The sequence below is a fragment of the Anopheles funestus genome, chromosome 2RL (assembly GCF_943734845.2).
Source record: "Anopheles funestus chromosome 2RL, idAnoFuneDA-416_04, whole genome shotgun sequence".
Classification (NCBI taxonomy): domain Eukaryota; kingdom Metazoa; phylum Arthropoda; class Insecta; order Diptera; family Culicidae; genus Anopheles; species Anopheles funestus.
In genome coordinates, this window is record NC_064598.1 from 11,436,666 (window position 1) to 11,454,615 (window position 17,950).

The 17,950-nt window shown below is 44.6% G+C and overlaps 2 protein-coding genes across 3 annotated transcripts in view; both read left to right on the forward strand.

The window, feature by feature from the left end:
• The window catches only part of LOC125765893 (protein purity of essence), a 267,808-nt gene that overhangs the window by 119,454 nt on the left and 130,404 nt on the right, over nucleotides 1-17,950 (forward strand). The window lies entirely within an intron of this gene.
• Nucleotides 9,144-17,950, forward strand: part of LOC125765940 (atrophin-1-like) — a 34,857-nt gene continuing 26,050 nt past the window's right edge. For both annotated transcript variants that reach the window (XM_049431477.1, XM_049431478.1), the window contains exon 1: nucleotides 9,144-11,710. In XM_049431477.1, coding sequence (XP_049287434.1) covers nucleotides 10,473-11,710 — 1,238 coding nt within the window. In that variant the 5' untranslated portion in view covers nucleotides 9,144-10,472. The remainder of the gene's footprint in view (nucleotides 11,711-17,950) is intronic.

Below are 17,950 nucleotides of genomic sequence, written 5' to 3' on the forward strand. Positions count from 1 at the left end.
CCCCACCGACACCCTCAGCGCTAACATATGCATCAACAATGTGCAATTAACCGTTTCGATGCCTGGCTGCCCGGCAATGATGAAGTCGTGTGGGGAAAGAAATGGGGAAAAATCATATACAAAAAATGAAGAAACGAAAGTGAAACAGCTAAACAACAAACAAGAGATGCATCCACGGTGGTGTAGACGAACGAATGGAGAAAAAAACGTATCGAAATCTCATATAAACTTCGGTCACAAACCGACCGTTTTGTGGAGGAAAGCACGGTCTAGCTAGCTTACAGGCAGGAAAATTGTCAGACGGGTAGGGTTCAAACACAGCAACAAACATCGAAAAAGATGTAACGATATATTGAGAAAAGTTCGGACATGCCCCGAATGCTTCCAACTCAAGTAGCACGAGCTACTCAACAGATTAATGTTTGCTAATACAAGGCACCAATCACAGCTAGCTAGCTAACAGGTTGCCAAACCATCGATGGATACAGTTTGATGTGAGGTGAAGCAAAAAACCACGTTAAACGATTAATCGAAATGCAGCCAAAGTGTGAACACTACGGTATTAGTAGAAGCACACACAAAAAAAACGAAATTAAATGAGCAAATACTACATCAATCTGTGTAAAGCCACAATGAAAAGAGCCGACGTACCCGTGTTCCTGTGGTTGCGTGGATGCGCTCAACGCGCGAGCTAATGATGTTATTGCGCAACAGTGGTCTGGGAAAGGGTCAAACTAATTAAGAGCATGTACTGGCCGGTGTAGAAAGGATGTAGAAAGGTTGTGCTTGAGGAATCCTCCGTTTGGAAAATAAAAAATTATCAAAAAAAAAAAGTTATATTTTCGCGTGGTGCAAACTTTCTTTGAGGGTTAATTGAACTATTTTTTTCTTCTTTGAATAAAGGAATTTTTAAGTATTCAACCTTATTAATGATCTGTCGCTGTAGTTTTTGGGATAATGAATTAGGAGATCCCTTGCAGTCATCTATAGCTCATGGATGCAAGGATAGAAAGAAATACATTCTGCCGGTAATGCTCTCGCTAATATTACGGCTTCTTCAAGGGTTGTCAGCTACATATATAGAAATCTTCGCAAATATATTACAAAAACTAGTAAAGTACTTGAGTACGCGATTGCCTAGTTGATTTGGGAATATGTCATACTTGAGCGATCTGGATGATCTATCATTATAATTATCTATTCAATCCAGAGACCCAGGAGTGTTGGTCTGATCTAGAGAAGAAGTAGTGAACCGGTATGAGTCATCGATGTTTGAGGCAATGCTATTGAGCGCATACTCACATTTGGCGTAGAATATAATAGATACAAGGATGTGAGAGATACTCCTGGATGTACACATCGATATCACTAGATTTCGACGAAAAAAAATGATATCGAAAATATCGGAGTGTGAGGTGGGACTTATGATTATCATAATTAAAGTTTCGAAGAACGTTGGATTGAAGGAAATCTATTTTCATTTAAACTTTATTTAAGTTATTGAAAAACTTTAAATTTTTCGTAGTACCTTGAAGGCACCTTAAACCAAGCTAATATTTTACCAACACCTAAACCATATTCTACCTCGTAAAAAAAATCTAGATCAGAAGATCTTAACCACTACACGAAAACACTCCAGTCCTGCACTGGTTGAGAGCTTTCTTTCTGGAAAAAAAGGCAAGAGCACACACTAGCGGCTAGCGGCACTTGGGATGTAGTACGTGTTCCAGAAGGAGGCCACCTCGTTCGGTGGAAAAGTGCAGTGTTATGTAAGTGCAGTGCAGGGCCGCATGTTGAGAAATGCGTTCCCATTGGGTTTTGGGGCAGGAGATGCGCAGGAGTCCAGCCGGGACGGTCACTGCCGGCTATGACCGGGCGTTCCTAGCGACCGCACGCCCGGTACCGAATGCCGGTGCCCGGTTTATTCCCGAAGGCGAGTCCGGACACAGTTGTCTGGCTGACCTGAATTGCGTTTCGGGCTCAGCAGCGTTCTCGCTACGGCTACGGGTGCTACGGGTTGCAAGTTTGCGGAAGGTACAAACAAATGAGATCTTGATTGAATTAGGTGCAGCATCGCATGCTAGTTGCATTTTGCACCTCTGCATCCTCTGCAAGACTGCACAATCGCTAGACGCTTGTCGGCCGTTCACACGATCACTGGATTCGCCGGTTCGAATGGATTGGAATGCTAGCAGAATGCAATCCGCATCTCCCGTGCGGTGTGATTCTCGGACGCTAGCTCCACCGCCCCATCCGGACGATTGACCTCGGCCCCGGCAAGTATTATTATGCTGCTGCAACACCAACCACCAACCCATCCCCCATACCCCAACATCCCGGGGAAAGGAAAGCACTAGGAAGTGGTGAATTATTAATGCTTCTACATTTATCATACAGCGTTGCCGACACGGTGCGGATTGGGTCCGTTCGCACCGGCAAGCAAAGAATAACGCATATGCATCCGTGAGGCGTGAAAAAAGTACTTCGAACGTTCAGGCGAATGAAAGAATGAGATCGAACGGCGATCTCCGGCGCGGAAATAGCTTCCTTGCTAAAACCAACGGTACTGCGCGGCAATCGCGTCTGACCGCTGACAAACGACCGAAAACCTTACAGTTCGGGCTGCCGATGCACTGTAACAGGCTGTGAAAAAAACGCACCTTGCCAATTTTCACTTTTAATAGCATCTTCCAAGGGAACGCGCATCATACTACGCTGCAAAAACTCACACTTTGAAGTTTTGTGCACCGTTCCGGGCAATTTAGTACTTCGGTGTCAGCGTACTTCGCGCGGTTAAGATAAGCACTTCTGGATTTTTTTTTTTGTTTAGTTTTTGTTTTTGTTTATGCTTATCGGTGAACCATACCGGTACCGCAATCGGTACCGTTCTACATACGCCGTTCCTTCTGAACCCTTGGCAATTATTAGCTTAGGCGCTCCTACCTGTACCGGACGCTCGCATTATCCTTCCACAGGGAAACTGTTCTTTTATGCTTGTTCTAAGAAGAATAAATGGTAGATATATTACCTCATTGCAACGGCAGCCCATTAGTGTGTGGCATTATCATGAAAGATATTTATTTGAATTTTCTCGGTTTATGTTTTTTAGCTATTGTTACGTTGGTACATTTCCTTTATCTTCGCAATGCAGTCATGAACTATTACGTTTCAAAGTCTTTTTTTTGTATTGGACGTGAATTCCTCGCGAATTAAAATGTATTTTTAAAACACTTGAAACGAATTATTGTCCACAAAATGTCTACTCACATATGTATGTAACCCTTCATTTAATCCATTCCGTGCAATCAAGCCAAGCACATTCGAAGGCCAGCCATAAAATGAAAGTGAAACGATAGGTCATACGCTTCTGATCACCATACGCAAAATACCACAGGCGTAAGTGTAAACAGTCGACCGTTGTCGTCTGTTTGTCATGTGACACCTCAAGGAGAATGGTGTGCATCCGTTATGATACGGCTGACGAAACAATCAAATTGCAACGGTGTTTTTTTTTTGCTGTGAGGCGTACGACTGGCGTAAACTTGTTAGCATTGTGTCAAACCCTACGGTTAGGGCGTGTTTCATTACAAAGCCACCACCGAACCTATCACTAATCACACGAATCGAATTTCGATCACACAAGTGCAAATCTGCCCTATAATGTTCCAGCCCGGCAATGGATCCATAACCTGCCATGTTCCAGGTGGAAAGGCTCGAGCGAGCGGGAATGGTAGCTAGAAATGGCAAACATGAAAATTGATCTTAGCAATATTGCGTCCCATCTCGAACCCACCTGTCCCGGGCGCATCGGTGGAAGTTTCCCCTTCACGATCATGCCGATGATATGATTACTTTCGACATTTTCCCGTTTTGCGGCGTTTAATCTCGGCATCCAGTTGGGCATCCTCTGGCTGGACCGATTCCGGCCCAACGGTGATACCGTTAGGGACGGAATTTTAGGATTGAAACAACAACCGCAAAACCCATCAAATGGACATACAGGGCGATCAAATATAAAGCAAAACCGTGTTCTACAAGCCTACTAAACTCGCGAGCTAGAACCCATCCGGGCATCCGTGGAGGTGGTACGGTGATCGCTTCATCGAGTGCCCAACGACAACGACGACAAACGAAAGATGATGACGATCCACTGAACCCCGTTGAACCCCTTAATTGGGTCCCATTAGCTTCACTTAGCTTTTGGTTTATTGCTTTACCTACGAGCGCACCTTCATCCTCCTACGAAGCGGTGGCGATCAGCCACCAAAAACCCAAGCAACAAAGATCTGCTTTTGTTCTTCTGCTGCACACTTCCGCCATTCAAGCCGGCAGGCAAATTCTTCCACAGACACACACACACACACAAAAAACCCACCCAAATGGTGTGTTGTGAAAAACGCTGGTTAGCTTCATCCGGAAGAACGTGGTATTTTCGACATTCCGACACACAACCTGCGGACACAAAATTTCACTCACCAGGAAAGCTTCAACTGCTTGTCGGAAAGATCTCTACCCATGGCCACACTTAGAACGCCGAGCGCCGAAACGGCAAAGATGGAGAAAGCGAACAAAGATCGCTATCACGGAAACTCATCGCAGCAACATATCGCTAATAATTTGTTGCGACTAAATATGTCCAAAAACAAAACCGTTTAGAGGGTGGGTAGACATGGAGCAGTGCACGAGACACGGACCCACGTACACACAGGGCACAAGGCAAAAGGGCTAATGGGCTATCAGTGGCGGGAGAGTTATGACCCATTTAGCATCTACGTAAGCGGGCCGTTAGCACCGAAGTCGTAAAGAACGGAGAGTGCTAAAACACATCATGTTATCGTGAGTAGGAACAAAACAAAAGGCCTAACGTTTTGTTAACTGTTGATGGGTAATGCAATGTAAACGGCTATTGTCAGAATAGTCTTCGCAGTTTGTGCTAATTATGTGAACTTAATTCCAAAACTTTATTTAGGCTTGAAAGATGCATTATCTAAAATTTTTAGGTATTAAACTTTAGCGACTCTAAACGTATGAAATGTCGGAAAGTCTTCTAAACTCACATATTTATCTCAAGAAAGTAAAAAACTTATAAAGAACTCATATGATAATCAATTCAGCTGTAGTTGCTTATCACTCTACAGTTAATTAGTATCAATTATCAATTTATTCTCTTATCACTTACCAATCTTGCGCTATAAGTCACGATGCTCGATAATAATCTGTCTAGTAACTTCGTCCTCGTGTATCAAGTTATCACTATCCCCCCTTTGTATGGAACTCGCCAGCGTGTAGAGCTCCTTCATTTATGATAATTCTTCCTTCTACCACTTACCAGAACCGCTTTTTGTGTGTTCCAAACATTGTCCTCCTTGTTTCGCTCCACAATCTCCACGAATGCAGGTTCGCATCCACGGTCTGCAGGACGACTTTTTGCAGATTGTTTCAACTACACTGAAGCCCGGTTTCAGGACAAGTTCAACTTGCTCAATGTTGCAGAAGGCTGAACGACCATACGCCTTCAAGGACATTGTTGCGTTTGTCTGATATGCAACCCAACTATTTTGCAGACCCCATTCGAACCAGATAATGCAACTGGGAAAAGGGCAATATACGGAACGGCTACAAAACCGGACAGTAACTGGTCGATTCCTTCCCTTTTACGGACTTCCTGAACGTAGGTTGCGAAGTAATGCTCTCCGCTTGTTCGCCAAACTGTTATCAACTGGGTGGCATAATAAGCACAGTGATAAAACTGAACGTCTTCCAATCCCAGCATTGTACTTTCATCACTGCTTAAAGAATCATTTGGTATAAAAAAACAGCCAGAGCAAGACCCAAGAGTTCGTTCAAACTTTCCAAGCACACTTTCAACCGATCCGATACGATCAACAACTTCCTCTTCATAACCAAGCGTGGTTAACGAATTTATTGACAGAACGCCCGGTGAAACCGCTTGCCAAAGTGCTTACCCGTGTTTGCTTAAATCATTCCCCTGGACATTGCTTTGTCAGCATTCGCCTTAGCCCATTGTTTGTTCGGATCGGTTAGTGTTACGGGAACGCTTCTAAGACTATTGCTCATCGTGCATCACTACCGTCGATCTTTCCAGCATGAAACATTCATAAGTCTTCATTTCTCGCTTCTTTTGGGGCACATACTGTTGCCTAGTTGTTGTTATTGTTTTTTCCAAGGGAACCATCTTCCAAACATCGGTGAATTTGGTGTGTCTGCATGACACCTGCGTCTTAAATATTCGTAATGAAGTTTGTTCGCTGCTTTTGATTTTCGGTGAAAGTGCATCATTCATCCGTTTGATCGCTGACCGAACGCAGCTGGTACCTAATTGAAGCAAAACAATAGAGTTTAGGATTTTAGAAACGGAACAAACAAAATCTAAATAACCCCAGTTTGCCGTGCCTATGCCTAGTGGCTAGAGAAGCAACAACAACAAAAATGCTCCCAAACTGTTTTCAGCCATTGGAACGTGCCGTGTGGCATCACACGATTGCCTACACGCTTCTTGGCTTCCATTCGTGATCGCTAGGATTCATCCTGTTTCCGCACATACATGCCCCGTAGCATCAGTCGGTAAATGTCATTTCCTCGTTACCTCGTACCCGGCCAGATCGTGGCTTGACATTTCATCGAATCCGCTCCGTTTGGTCGCTCCCGCCTCCCATGCCGAGGGAAGATCGTGCCAGCGGACGTGCAGAAAATTTGAAGACGACTCGCAACCGTAAGGGTCAGGATGGACTGACGAAAAGCACCAAACACAAGCATCCCCGTCTGCACCATTAAGAAAGTTTTGCCAACAGTGTCCGTTTGGTGGTAACCGCTGAGCGAAACGTCAGCAGCGGGAAGAAACTCCGGCCTGTATGCCATTAAAAACCGTTTCCCTCATTACTCATCGTGGCAAACTGCGCGGTACGCTGATAGTGTATGCCGGCTTTTGCCTTTTGCCACCATCTTCCTGTCTGTTTTTTTTTTTGGATACCGGCTGTCGAACGGTACCAGAGTTGCATTCCCTCTCGGGGGGGTCAACTGAAAGGGAGAGTGATTCCTGTATTCCGTTGCGTTTAATATGTCGCGAATTCCGCAATACACGAGCAGGTGTCTCTTGTAACTATTCCACTGTTGTGCCGTCATTGATCCTATCGATCAGTACTTGTGTACTTTAGAAAGAGGAAAAATACCAAAACCAGCAGGGAACACCACTCCGCCAAAGGTTCGATTTTTCCCTTCGTGTAGAATTCAATTATCCATTGTGGAATGTGTTTGCTTCCTCTCGCAGTGCATTTCCTCTCGTTGCCGGCGGTCCGATAATAGAAAAGTAAACTTGTATCAAATACAGCGACCCGAAGAAAGTTTGAAACTGCCAAAGCTATCATAATGTTTGCATGATTTATTAACGACAACTACAAGGGCCTGTAAAACGGGGTGCCTAATTGATTGTCCAACCGAACCGACGCCACGCGGACGGCATCGCGAAGCGAGAAAATCTTCCACATTTTGTATGTGTGTGGGAACATTGGATGGAAATCAAACATTTTAACCCCCATCCCCCTCCCCAGGTCACTATCGTGCCTCTATTGCGGGAACCGAACAAGTTGTGGACAATATGAAATTTTCTCCCGCTAACTTTCAACTAGGTGCTATCACCATTCTCCCAACAAAAGGGGGAAGAAAATTAAAGCAAAGATATACTAAACGCACAAAATGCTGCCCGCAATGGAAAAGCGAGCGGGACAAGAGAGAAAAGCCGCTCTGTCGATTTTCACACTAAAGGCGCATTGAATGTTTTTAATTAGAACCAAACAAACGCACACAGAAAACACACAGAAAAACAGTCTCGAAAGAAAATGCATTTTCAAGCAGCTCTCAGGGTCAGCAGAGCGTTGATTAGTGGAGGAAAAAGCGATAGATTTCACTTTTCACCCTCACCGGTAGACAGATGTTTATAATGCTGTCGTGTTGTATTTGGATCATTTTAACCACTTATCATAAAAATCAACTAAATCACTACATACAGGAGAAAGTGAAAAAGGTAATACAACGAACGTTGGGAAAATGCTCATAAATTCTGGAAGCTCATTCTTCTTTGCAGCGAAGCCGTACGGTTCAATTTCCTCGATTCCAAAAATAAAACCATTTCCCAGGCGTGATAAAAATTTATTTTTCTCGAAATGCAAGAACGCCTTATCATTCCCCCTCTCCCCAAAAAGGCGTCATCCACTTTCAATTTCAATCACTTTTCCTTTCCAAAAAATATCGTACCTACCGCCAACGCCCATTTCCTGGTGTGGCTGAATTTTTTTTATCTCACTTTTCCCACGTGTCAGCACACGGTTAAGCGACAACACCATCCAAGTGATAGGGGTGAAAAAAAAAATCAATTTCCTCAATTTTTTTTTGATTACCCCGTATTGATGAACGCTTCGGTTGCGACGAGCACACTGTAATGGAAAGTCATCACACCATCAGGCTGCGACAGCACACCTATTGGAAATGGGTTTCGTTTTCTTTTCGAATGCTCTGTTTCGTTCTATTTTGGAACCGTTCGAACACATTTGCACAAAAGCACGATCGAATGAGTCTACGAGCGTGTGTGTGTGTATGGTTGGCGGATGTTTGAGTATTTTAATTTTATTTGCTTCCTTGCCGCGAATTGTATCCAGCGACTCCAATGTTTCATACTTCCCGCTATGCCCATCTCTACCGGTGATTCAATCCAAGGTCTACCGCCCGCTCACGGCTCAAATCATGCAGATGCGCCCATCTAAAGTGTCACCCAATGTCAAACCGATGGCCCGCTCGTTGTTTTGATGCGACCGTACCCAATGAATATTCAAATTTGGGAACGATGAGTGCTGCTTTTCCATGATTCCATGCTGAACATGCCACCAGGCAATGATCTTCGTCGGTGTTGCATTGTTGATTAGGATCCGGTTTTTGCAAAGCGCGAAAATCTTGTCCATCAACCGAAACCGCGCACTAGAGATAGTTTGTTTTTTTTTTGCGAAATTTTACATGAAAGAAAAGTTATTTCAATGTTTTATCATGTTTAATCGAAAATATTATTACGTATTGAACTCGTTTTGAAATGAGGATCGTTTATATTTTATAATTTATTTATATTATTTATTTAAATGAGGATCTACATATTGTTTAAACGAAACATTAGACACTAAATTATAATATGGCAAACATTTTCTAAAGTCTAAGTTATGAATTAAATATAAATTTCATAATCTGTAATTTAACCAGCAGCTTAGGAATTTCGCTAGTCGAACAACCTGCTCCATCCCGTGATCCATTCATGCTCTTTCACCATGAACGATCAAATCAATATGCCTCGTTGCCGAACCCGGCTAGTCCCATTCATGCTTATCTCCCGTTTTTACACTTTTCTGCTTTTCAACGAGCTTTCTATCTGGCCCTAACATCGCGATCGCGCCCTCTTCATTCCAGCTTCAGCTATTCCCTACGATAAACATTCTTTTCCACATAATAAATGTAGCTTCTCTCTTTCTCTCTTTCTCACGCCGCACAAACTCTCTCTCTCTTCTCTCTATTTTCTTTTAACTTACCCTGTTCAACCCTTTACCTTCCATTCAAAACATTCCACCGATGTGTCGCTGGAATGAAACAAGCCTCTCTCTCTCTCTCTCTCTGCAATCGTCGGTTCGCTCACAAAACCGGCAAACGTTTACTAACATACTCTCTCCCTACGGGGGTACGCGAAGATCGGTGCGTCAAGTGGATTTCAACGCCAGGTAAAGGCAGTAGTTTTCTTCCAGCAGCCTCACGGTGTGCATCGCGACGGCACACGTACCTCACGATTTGATTGTTAGTTTTTCTGTTTGGTGTATTCCGCGACGACGATCTCACTTCGCCGAAATCACGCGCCGTTCAGAACGAAACACATTCGCCCCGAAGGCTGGAACGCGTGTTGAACGTTAGGGACGCTGTGTGTGAAAGTGATGGTTTTGAAGGAAAGTGATGGTGATCAAATGTGCAAATTGGGCTCCCATGGTGTTCCCGTGCGTATCCCGCACGAACGTGTAGTCGAAAGTGGAGTTGTGCTGTGAATGCTTAGCATCCGAGTTTTTGTGTACCGCCAGAGGTTTTTGTTTTTTTACTTTGTTGCTAACGATCGATAACGCTTGTGTGGTAGGGCACAAAAGAAAAAGTTAGACCAATGAATTGTTCAAAAGTTTTGGAGTTTTTGAAACAGTGATAATCAAAGGTATCATTATTGGCACACTGATAGTGATAGTGACAGTGAAACAAAACGTGAAGTTGGTTCATTTTACTCCTAGCACATATTAATCAATTTAACGAAGGTCAGGCAAAGTATTTACAATGATACCGGTAGAAAAGAGTGAGCAATTGGTTCGTAAAGTCTGATTCTCAAAGTGCATATTTGTGTCGCAACGCAACAGGAGAGTACCAGGAGTAACAGGAGTTTTATCACCATGGACTCCAAAACCGAGGTACGTTCGAAACCGATCCTGAGTCCGACACGTTCGTTGGACGAAGGTTTCGAAAGTGATCCCGATCGTATCTCAACCGATTCGGAGCTAGCGACGGCCCAAACGACACCGGCATTCGACGTACTGCAGCGAACCGATCGGGATGGTGTGCAGCACACACAGATTGCTCGACGCAACTCGCCCACCACCACGCAGGACACTACATCCACCGTCTCGACCAAGGATAGTGGCCCCGAAAGCATCATCTGTTTGGAGGGTGAAATCGAAAAGGAACTGCGCACCAAACTCGAGAAAACGACTCTCGGACGACCACCGACCGGACTTCCGAAAAGTGTCCCATCCACCGGTGGGCAACAGATACGGTACCGGCGGATAAAAACACGTGCACCACCACCACCGATCGGTTCGTACTACTACCAGAAGCGGTCCGCTTCGGTCGACAGTGTGAACCGTGCCGGGGGTGGATCGCACGGTCCGAGCAGTCTCTACAATTTGAACCTCGACCAGGGCAGCTCGGTCAATCTGCATCTGGATCTGGCGGCCTCCGGACCGGTAAGCGTTGGGACGCCCGGTAGCCAGTCGGGACACGATGTCCTTGCCGGGCGCTTTGTGCGCGTTACCGTTGATCCACGGCACCACCAGACGGCACAACCACCCGCCTCGCTGAACCAGTTCCGTTTGGCATCGCTGTCGACGAACAACATCTACAAATATTGTCACGCACCGGCGCCAATGACCGGCCACTACCACCATCTACACAGCCAGCAGCACCAACAGCAGCAGCAGCAGCAGCCGCACCTTCCACACCATCCGCTGCATCCACTGTCGCACCATCACCATCATCATCCCTTGCATCATCACCATCATCAAACGCAGCAGCAGCAGCATTCGATGCACCATGGGCATCACCTTAGCTACATACCGACCCCGGTTGCAACTGGCGGCAGTACGGTCGGTCCGAACGGTGGCAACAATCGCAACAATTTATACTCATTACCACCGCAGTACGGATTAAGTGCGGTTGCCCTAGCTTCCGGTGGATCGGCCGCGACCGCTGGCAGCACCGCCCATCCTGCGTCATCCGCCCATTCGCAACCGAGCGCGACCGGATCCGTCGCAATGTCGGGCGGCCCAGCAGCCGGCCCAACGGCCAGAAATTATCAACATTTCAATCATGTTCCAGTTTGCTGGACTCAATCGATACCCAGACAAACGCGAAGGTAAGCACACCGGATTCGCCAATTTTCCCATAGTTCTTTCGCGGGGCAGTGGCGGCGACCAATGCCGGGCACACGTTTTACTATCGTCTCTAATTCCACGCACTTGACATTGCCGGTTTCATTCCATTTCATCGCGATCGAACGCGCGCGAATGGTGCGGAATGCATACAAAACCGTACCAATGCTTCGGACGCATTGCGCTTCGTGCAATCTGGATTTCGGTGCACGTTTTTGTACCGGACTAGGAATCGTGCCCTTTACGCTTAAAATCCTATTTGCTAACCATCCGCATACACTCGTACACCGTAGGGAAAAATTTTGTTTGCGTTCGGTTCGGTACGTTGGAACCATTTATGCCGTACGCGTACACGAACCCATAACCCAAATTTCGTGAGCAGCCGCATGGAATTGACGCAGATAAAGCACGATGATAAACCGCACTGGCATACAGTATCTAACAAGAGAAACAGGAGTTACTTCTTTGCGCCTAATGGAAGCAAGATTTGGTGGTGTTCCATTACGGGCTAAATCGTGAGCGTATGATTAACAGCGCTGCAAGGGCACCGGCTTGCTACCGTTTTCAAGCCGTTTCTTTCACTTGTCCGACCGATCGAATTATATCCCTTTAAATCGTAAACTGCACTCAGCGCGTAAACAACATGCCTCCCAAAATGTGACCTATAAAAGTGATGTGTTTGTTTTGATGATGGTGTTTGTCTGGATGGTTTGGATTATTCCAACAAGAAGCGTTTTTCTTTTTGCGCACATCAAATAGATTTTTCTCGGTGTACTCTATTCCGTAAATAACTTGCTTGCGTTCACAGAAAACAGCTAAGTGTTGAACATTCACTTAGCAACTTGCCATCTTTAAGCTGGCGATCACCTTTGCCGGCAACACCATGGACACTTGTTAGCACTGTGTGACTTTGCAATTGTCAACATCGCTTGACTAGCAACCGAATAACGCAGCAGATAGATAGCAATACTGCCCATCAACAAAGACACTTCGTATTCGTGATAGGAATCATATATCGAATAGGCTACTACCATAAAAAGAACCATTATCTGTTCATTAGCCCGAATCGAACGCGCATTCCGTAGAGAAGGCCGATAATTTGGTGATACTCATCTTCGGATGCTGTCACTGGATATACAGTTCCATTCTGTTCTACACTCAATGTCACTGTGAAAAAAAAGCCAAAACCACCGCCCCAGACACCCGAAACTTGAACGTTTCGCCCATGCTCATCTCTCTCTGTCTCCATCGTCTACGAAACGCTTATGGTGCGTGTCGGTCAATAAAACCGTAAATTATGTTCACATGCTTCACCCGGCTCGATTGTTTTGCTGTAAAACTTCCCCGAACCGGCAAGCACCGAAAACGTGACCACTTGTACGATGCCTTGTCACCCTCCCCCTCCCCCCTTTTGGTGGGTCGGTGGCTGTAATGCGTCAGAGGCGAAATTATACGCAAATCATTCGTACGAAAGATTCCATCAGATGACAGCAAGCGACGAACCCGTCAAATGGACGCAACGACAGCCACTTCACGCAAGGCAACGATTGCGTGTGCGTGTGCTGATGACATTTTCAGCTAGCCGTATACTGGGGTAGGAGACATCTTACGTTCAGTTGTATATGTTTTCTTCTTCTTTTTCGAATTTGCTAATGCAAATGCCAATCGAAGCCTTTTAAGACGCCGATTTGAAGAGGTAGCAAATATGTTGTTTTTTATTTATGAAAAGGTTAAATCATGCTTCATCGGAGCGAAGCAAAAACCAAATTTATGTGTGTGTGTGTGTGTTTGTATTTGTTACATACGTTATCAATGTTTTCTTTACAGTTATGAGCACTCTATGCTACTTAGAAATTTTTTACTTCTCACACCTTCTTTAAAAAAATCTATTTTTTTTTCTATTTAATATCATTTTTGCTAACCCTCACTGTTGCACACAGTTAAAACAATTTTCCATTCACTCCATTCAATTTGAACCATTAATCTTGGATCGTTCTTTAGGATTCTTAAAAATCCCACGCATTCAGCCCTTGTTCACCCTAAGCAGACACCAACGGGCTTCAGTGATTCCCACGATTTTGGTGGCCACTTCCGATAGGGCGATTTGTGTGAAAATCAGAGCCCTAAACGATATGTTTATTTGACCACCCAGGCAACCAATAATCGTTGTGTTCCTGCGTTTTGCAGCGCTGCCCCTCCTACGTTTGTCCCCTCACCCTGCAGCAAAGCGTTCTGTCAAGGGCACCTTCTACGATCGTTTCGAGCGATAATTGGCCATCGTTCATCCCTTGCGAGCACTCAATAATGTACCGCAATGAAACAACAAATAAAACATCCCATCATCAGACAACCAATTCGCCTCCGAGGAATGGTCTAAAGGAATCTCGATAAAAGCGATGAACTACCCGCCACCCCACGCATTCAGACGAAAGAGCTCACAGCTCAGCCATCGTTTGGCGGGAAATCGAAGGCACGAAGAAGGTAGACGAATGGTACCCCAAAAGCAAACAACTTTTACTTTCACGGCCCAAAGCATCCAATCCGATCGATCGCGGCATATGCCGCGGAAGCTCGTCCAGCAGCGTCCAAGCTCCCAACCCTTTACGTTCCAAACGATCCATAGCCGAGCGTTTTGTGCATATATGTATGTGGCCGCAAGTAACAGATGGAGTGAAAACTGCTACAACAATTCCAACATCACATCAGTCATACGGTTCTGCAATGGCTCACTGACCAGCTACAACATGCTAATGGCGCTGGGTTTTTTCCATCCTGCACAGGCAGGTGAAATGTTTTGCCCACCCAAAGTCATGCATGAATCAAACCTGCCGACTTGATTCGCAAGTTCGCGTAGATGATTTTTATAATTGTACCTAGGTGAGGGTTAGTACTTTTTTCTTTGCTCGCCTTTTTTGTTTGCTGCTGTTGTTCACCTATTGGAGATAGTTTCTGGCCAATTGTTTAATTTACAACCATAACCTGGATTTCACTTGATCATCGTGTAGTATCGGAAAAGTGTGAGAGAGAGAGAAAAAAAGTGGCCAACACCCATCACCCAGTCAACCAAATCTTCGCCAATGGGAAAAAGAAACTCACTTATTGCAAACGCACTTTACCATAATAACAACACAGACACTAGCGAAGTAGAGAAACAGCAACAACAACAAAAACACATAACACAACTCGATCACTCTGTACGAATTATTCGATTTTGTCTACGCACGCTACGCTCGCAAAGCTCTCTGGGTTAGCATGGTGCGATTTTCTTTTACGCCATTTTTCACCGCAAAGAACGTCGAAATCGAACGATAATTAGATCCGGATGGTATGGCTGGAAGATGACGAACGAAGATGATGTTCGTAAATTTACACACAATCGGCTCCCGCATCTCGGCGCGGCACTGCACGCAACGGTAGTCGCCCGGCTCGAAAAACCATTACTGACAGTTTTCAACAGTTCACGCTATCTCGGATGTGCGCGAAAAATAAAAAAAAAACCAAAGGAAAAATGGGTGGAAATTTTATATAAATTAATGAGAAAAAAAGTGAAATTAGTCGGCGAATGGGATGCGCCATCGCGGACGGGAAGTTGCTTATTGCTTGCTTTCGATTTCGTTTAAGGGCATCAACGAAAAATGAAACTTCTCAGCTTTTCCGCTGAGCATACCGCTTTGGATCGGCACTTTCTGTTTACACCAAAAAACATGACGATTAAGTTAAAAATCTTACACCAATAGTTTAATTGGTTTATTGATCCTGATAAGAGATTGGGGAGGAATTGCTTTATTTTGAGAAAGTAAGATTCCTCAATTTATTACAGGTTCATAAATAAAAACTAATTCGAAAATAAAAACGTTAATAAAATGTAATTTTGACGAAGAAGGTAGACAGAAAACTCCCCCCACAAAATAATGCGCCAAACTTCATTCGATACTTCAAACTTAGTGTGAAAAACAAAACAGTAAATATCCATTTTGAGGCGGTTTTTGGCGGCAGGTTTGTGTAAAGTAAAAGTAAAACGCCTGATTCTACGGCGTTTGATCCTTTCCGCGATACGAGCGCCATTTACTTTGGTGGTCACAGACACAATTACTTCCCGCTCGTTCAATGGTTTCCGGTCTTCGGTGTACGTACCGCCCCGGTTCGATATTTCCTCATTCCGCGCTTATTAACCGGTTGGATAAGACTTCATACCCATGCATTGCAAGTCGCGATGTAAGTCACGAGCGCACACGTATATGCATACACACGCTCGTCTCGTCCGCTTTATCGTGCACTGGGGCCGTCTGTTTTAGCCAATCTCTTCGTTAATCTTTTCCTGGTCGCATGATGATCAACGTCTCAATGTGTAGCAGTGGGGTAGCATCCTAACCACAAACCGGACCGTCACTCAACTGATATGTTTGAATTTGAAGCGCATTTAACACACACCGAAAGCTCACACTGCAGTAATCGCGCTTGAGAAAATACAAATTCATCCACTGCTCGTGATGCTTTCCGGCGACGGAAAGGCATCAAACTCGCAACCGCTTCACTGCAATGCCGGGGTAGTTTGGTTCGTAAAATAATTGCAATGTTTAGCCATTTAGTTAGTTAGTTGCTTCCCGTGTTTTGTCGAACCCCCATCGAACCCCCCGGGAGTTCCCCAAAGGTACCTCACCGTGCTAAAGTATCATCCGGGAGGGTAACAGGTTGAAGTTTTATTTCTTCTCGTGCCACCCGAAAAAGGACGCACTCAAACTCGCGGCTTATAGTAAATGTGTATAACACAGGCAAAACACATATACCAAAAACCAACAACGAAACGAAAAAAGGGGAAGAGCAAAACAAGTAACTACAACAACAAAAACCTGCCTGAAAGTAAAAGTTTTTCATTTGCCACTTGCAAACGGTCGCATGCTCGTTGTTGATCGCCCGAAGATGCTGCGATCCTCAAACCTGCGATCGCTATGATGGCTGACTGCGGTCGGTCATATGTGTGTGTGTGTGTGTGTGTGTGTGTGTGCCTTTTCCCCATAAGAAGGAAAAAAAGGAAAAGTGCTACAATCACAAACAACATTAGCGCTTCAATACATTTGCTCCCGAGGGAGATTTGTTGCATTCGAAATTCGTTTCAAGATTTATATCTTTCTCTCTTTCACTTAATGTAAAAAATATATTTTCCTCGCTAGAACAGCTTTCCCATTGCATAATCTGTCGGTAGAGGCATTATTTCATACCAAAACCAAAACCAAACACTCTCCCGATGGTGAAAGAAGACATCGTTCGGTTTTCTAGGTGGATACAATTCCGGTTTCGCCGCTGCAGGCTACAACTTTTGGGGAAGTTAAAGTATTTTGTTGATCTTTTTTTTTGCTGTTGTTGCTCCCACTTCCCAGCATTAATGCTACAGTCAGGAATGTTTCAACCGGCAGGCAGGTTTTTATGCAGCGAAAGTGTGGAATCGAGCCGTTTGGTAGTAAATTTGAGCAGGAGAAGCTAAAAAAACACACGCTTAATCGGAAGCGGCTCCATAACCGGTTCGTGGTCCTATTGGTAACGGTTGTTCGATTATGGAACTCGCCAGCAGTGGCGAGGGTTTTGCGATTTGAAAATGGTAAAAATTTTCGTACCACCAAATGTGCAAAATAGGATGCAAAATTTTTGTTTCCCTTCAAACTCTTGAAATGTATATCAAAGAAAAAAATGGCCCCATGCTTATAAAGTATATCAATTAATTCTAATCTAATTAGACTGGCCCGGCAAACAATGGTTCACCCTTGGATCCCATTCAAGACATTATCATTTGGTTTCGTTCTAATCTAACGATCTAAACCCGCCCGATGGCTATCGTAAGGCTAATTGTTTTAGCTCCGTCTCGTAGTAACCGACAAATCCGACTTCCATGCAAATGAATTCGTGTTATGTGCCCGCGGTGCAGCATTTCGTTCGTACGACAATAAAAAGAAATAACCGTTGCATCGTCATTTCACGTAATTAAACAAGGGGACTATCCGTTCACACGGACACACCGCTTGCAAGCACCAGACACACACACACACACGCAAAACCTCCCGTTTTCCGTTAATTATAATCTTTTTCCGTGTGTCTGATTTTTCACCCGGGCTTTACATAAACTCGCAAAACCTATACGAAAATTACGCATCATTACGCCCTAACTGCAGATAAAGTGATATCGTACCAGCTAATTAATTGCGCGTTTGCTTTTTCCTCCCTCTCCCCAC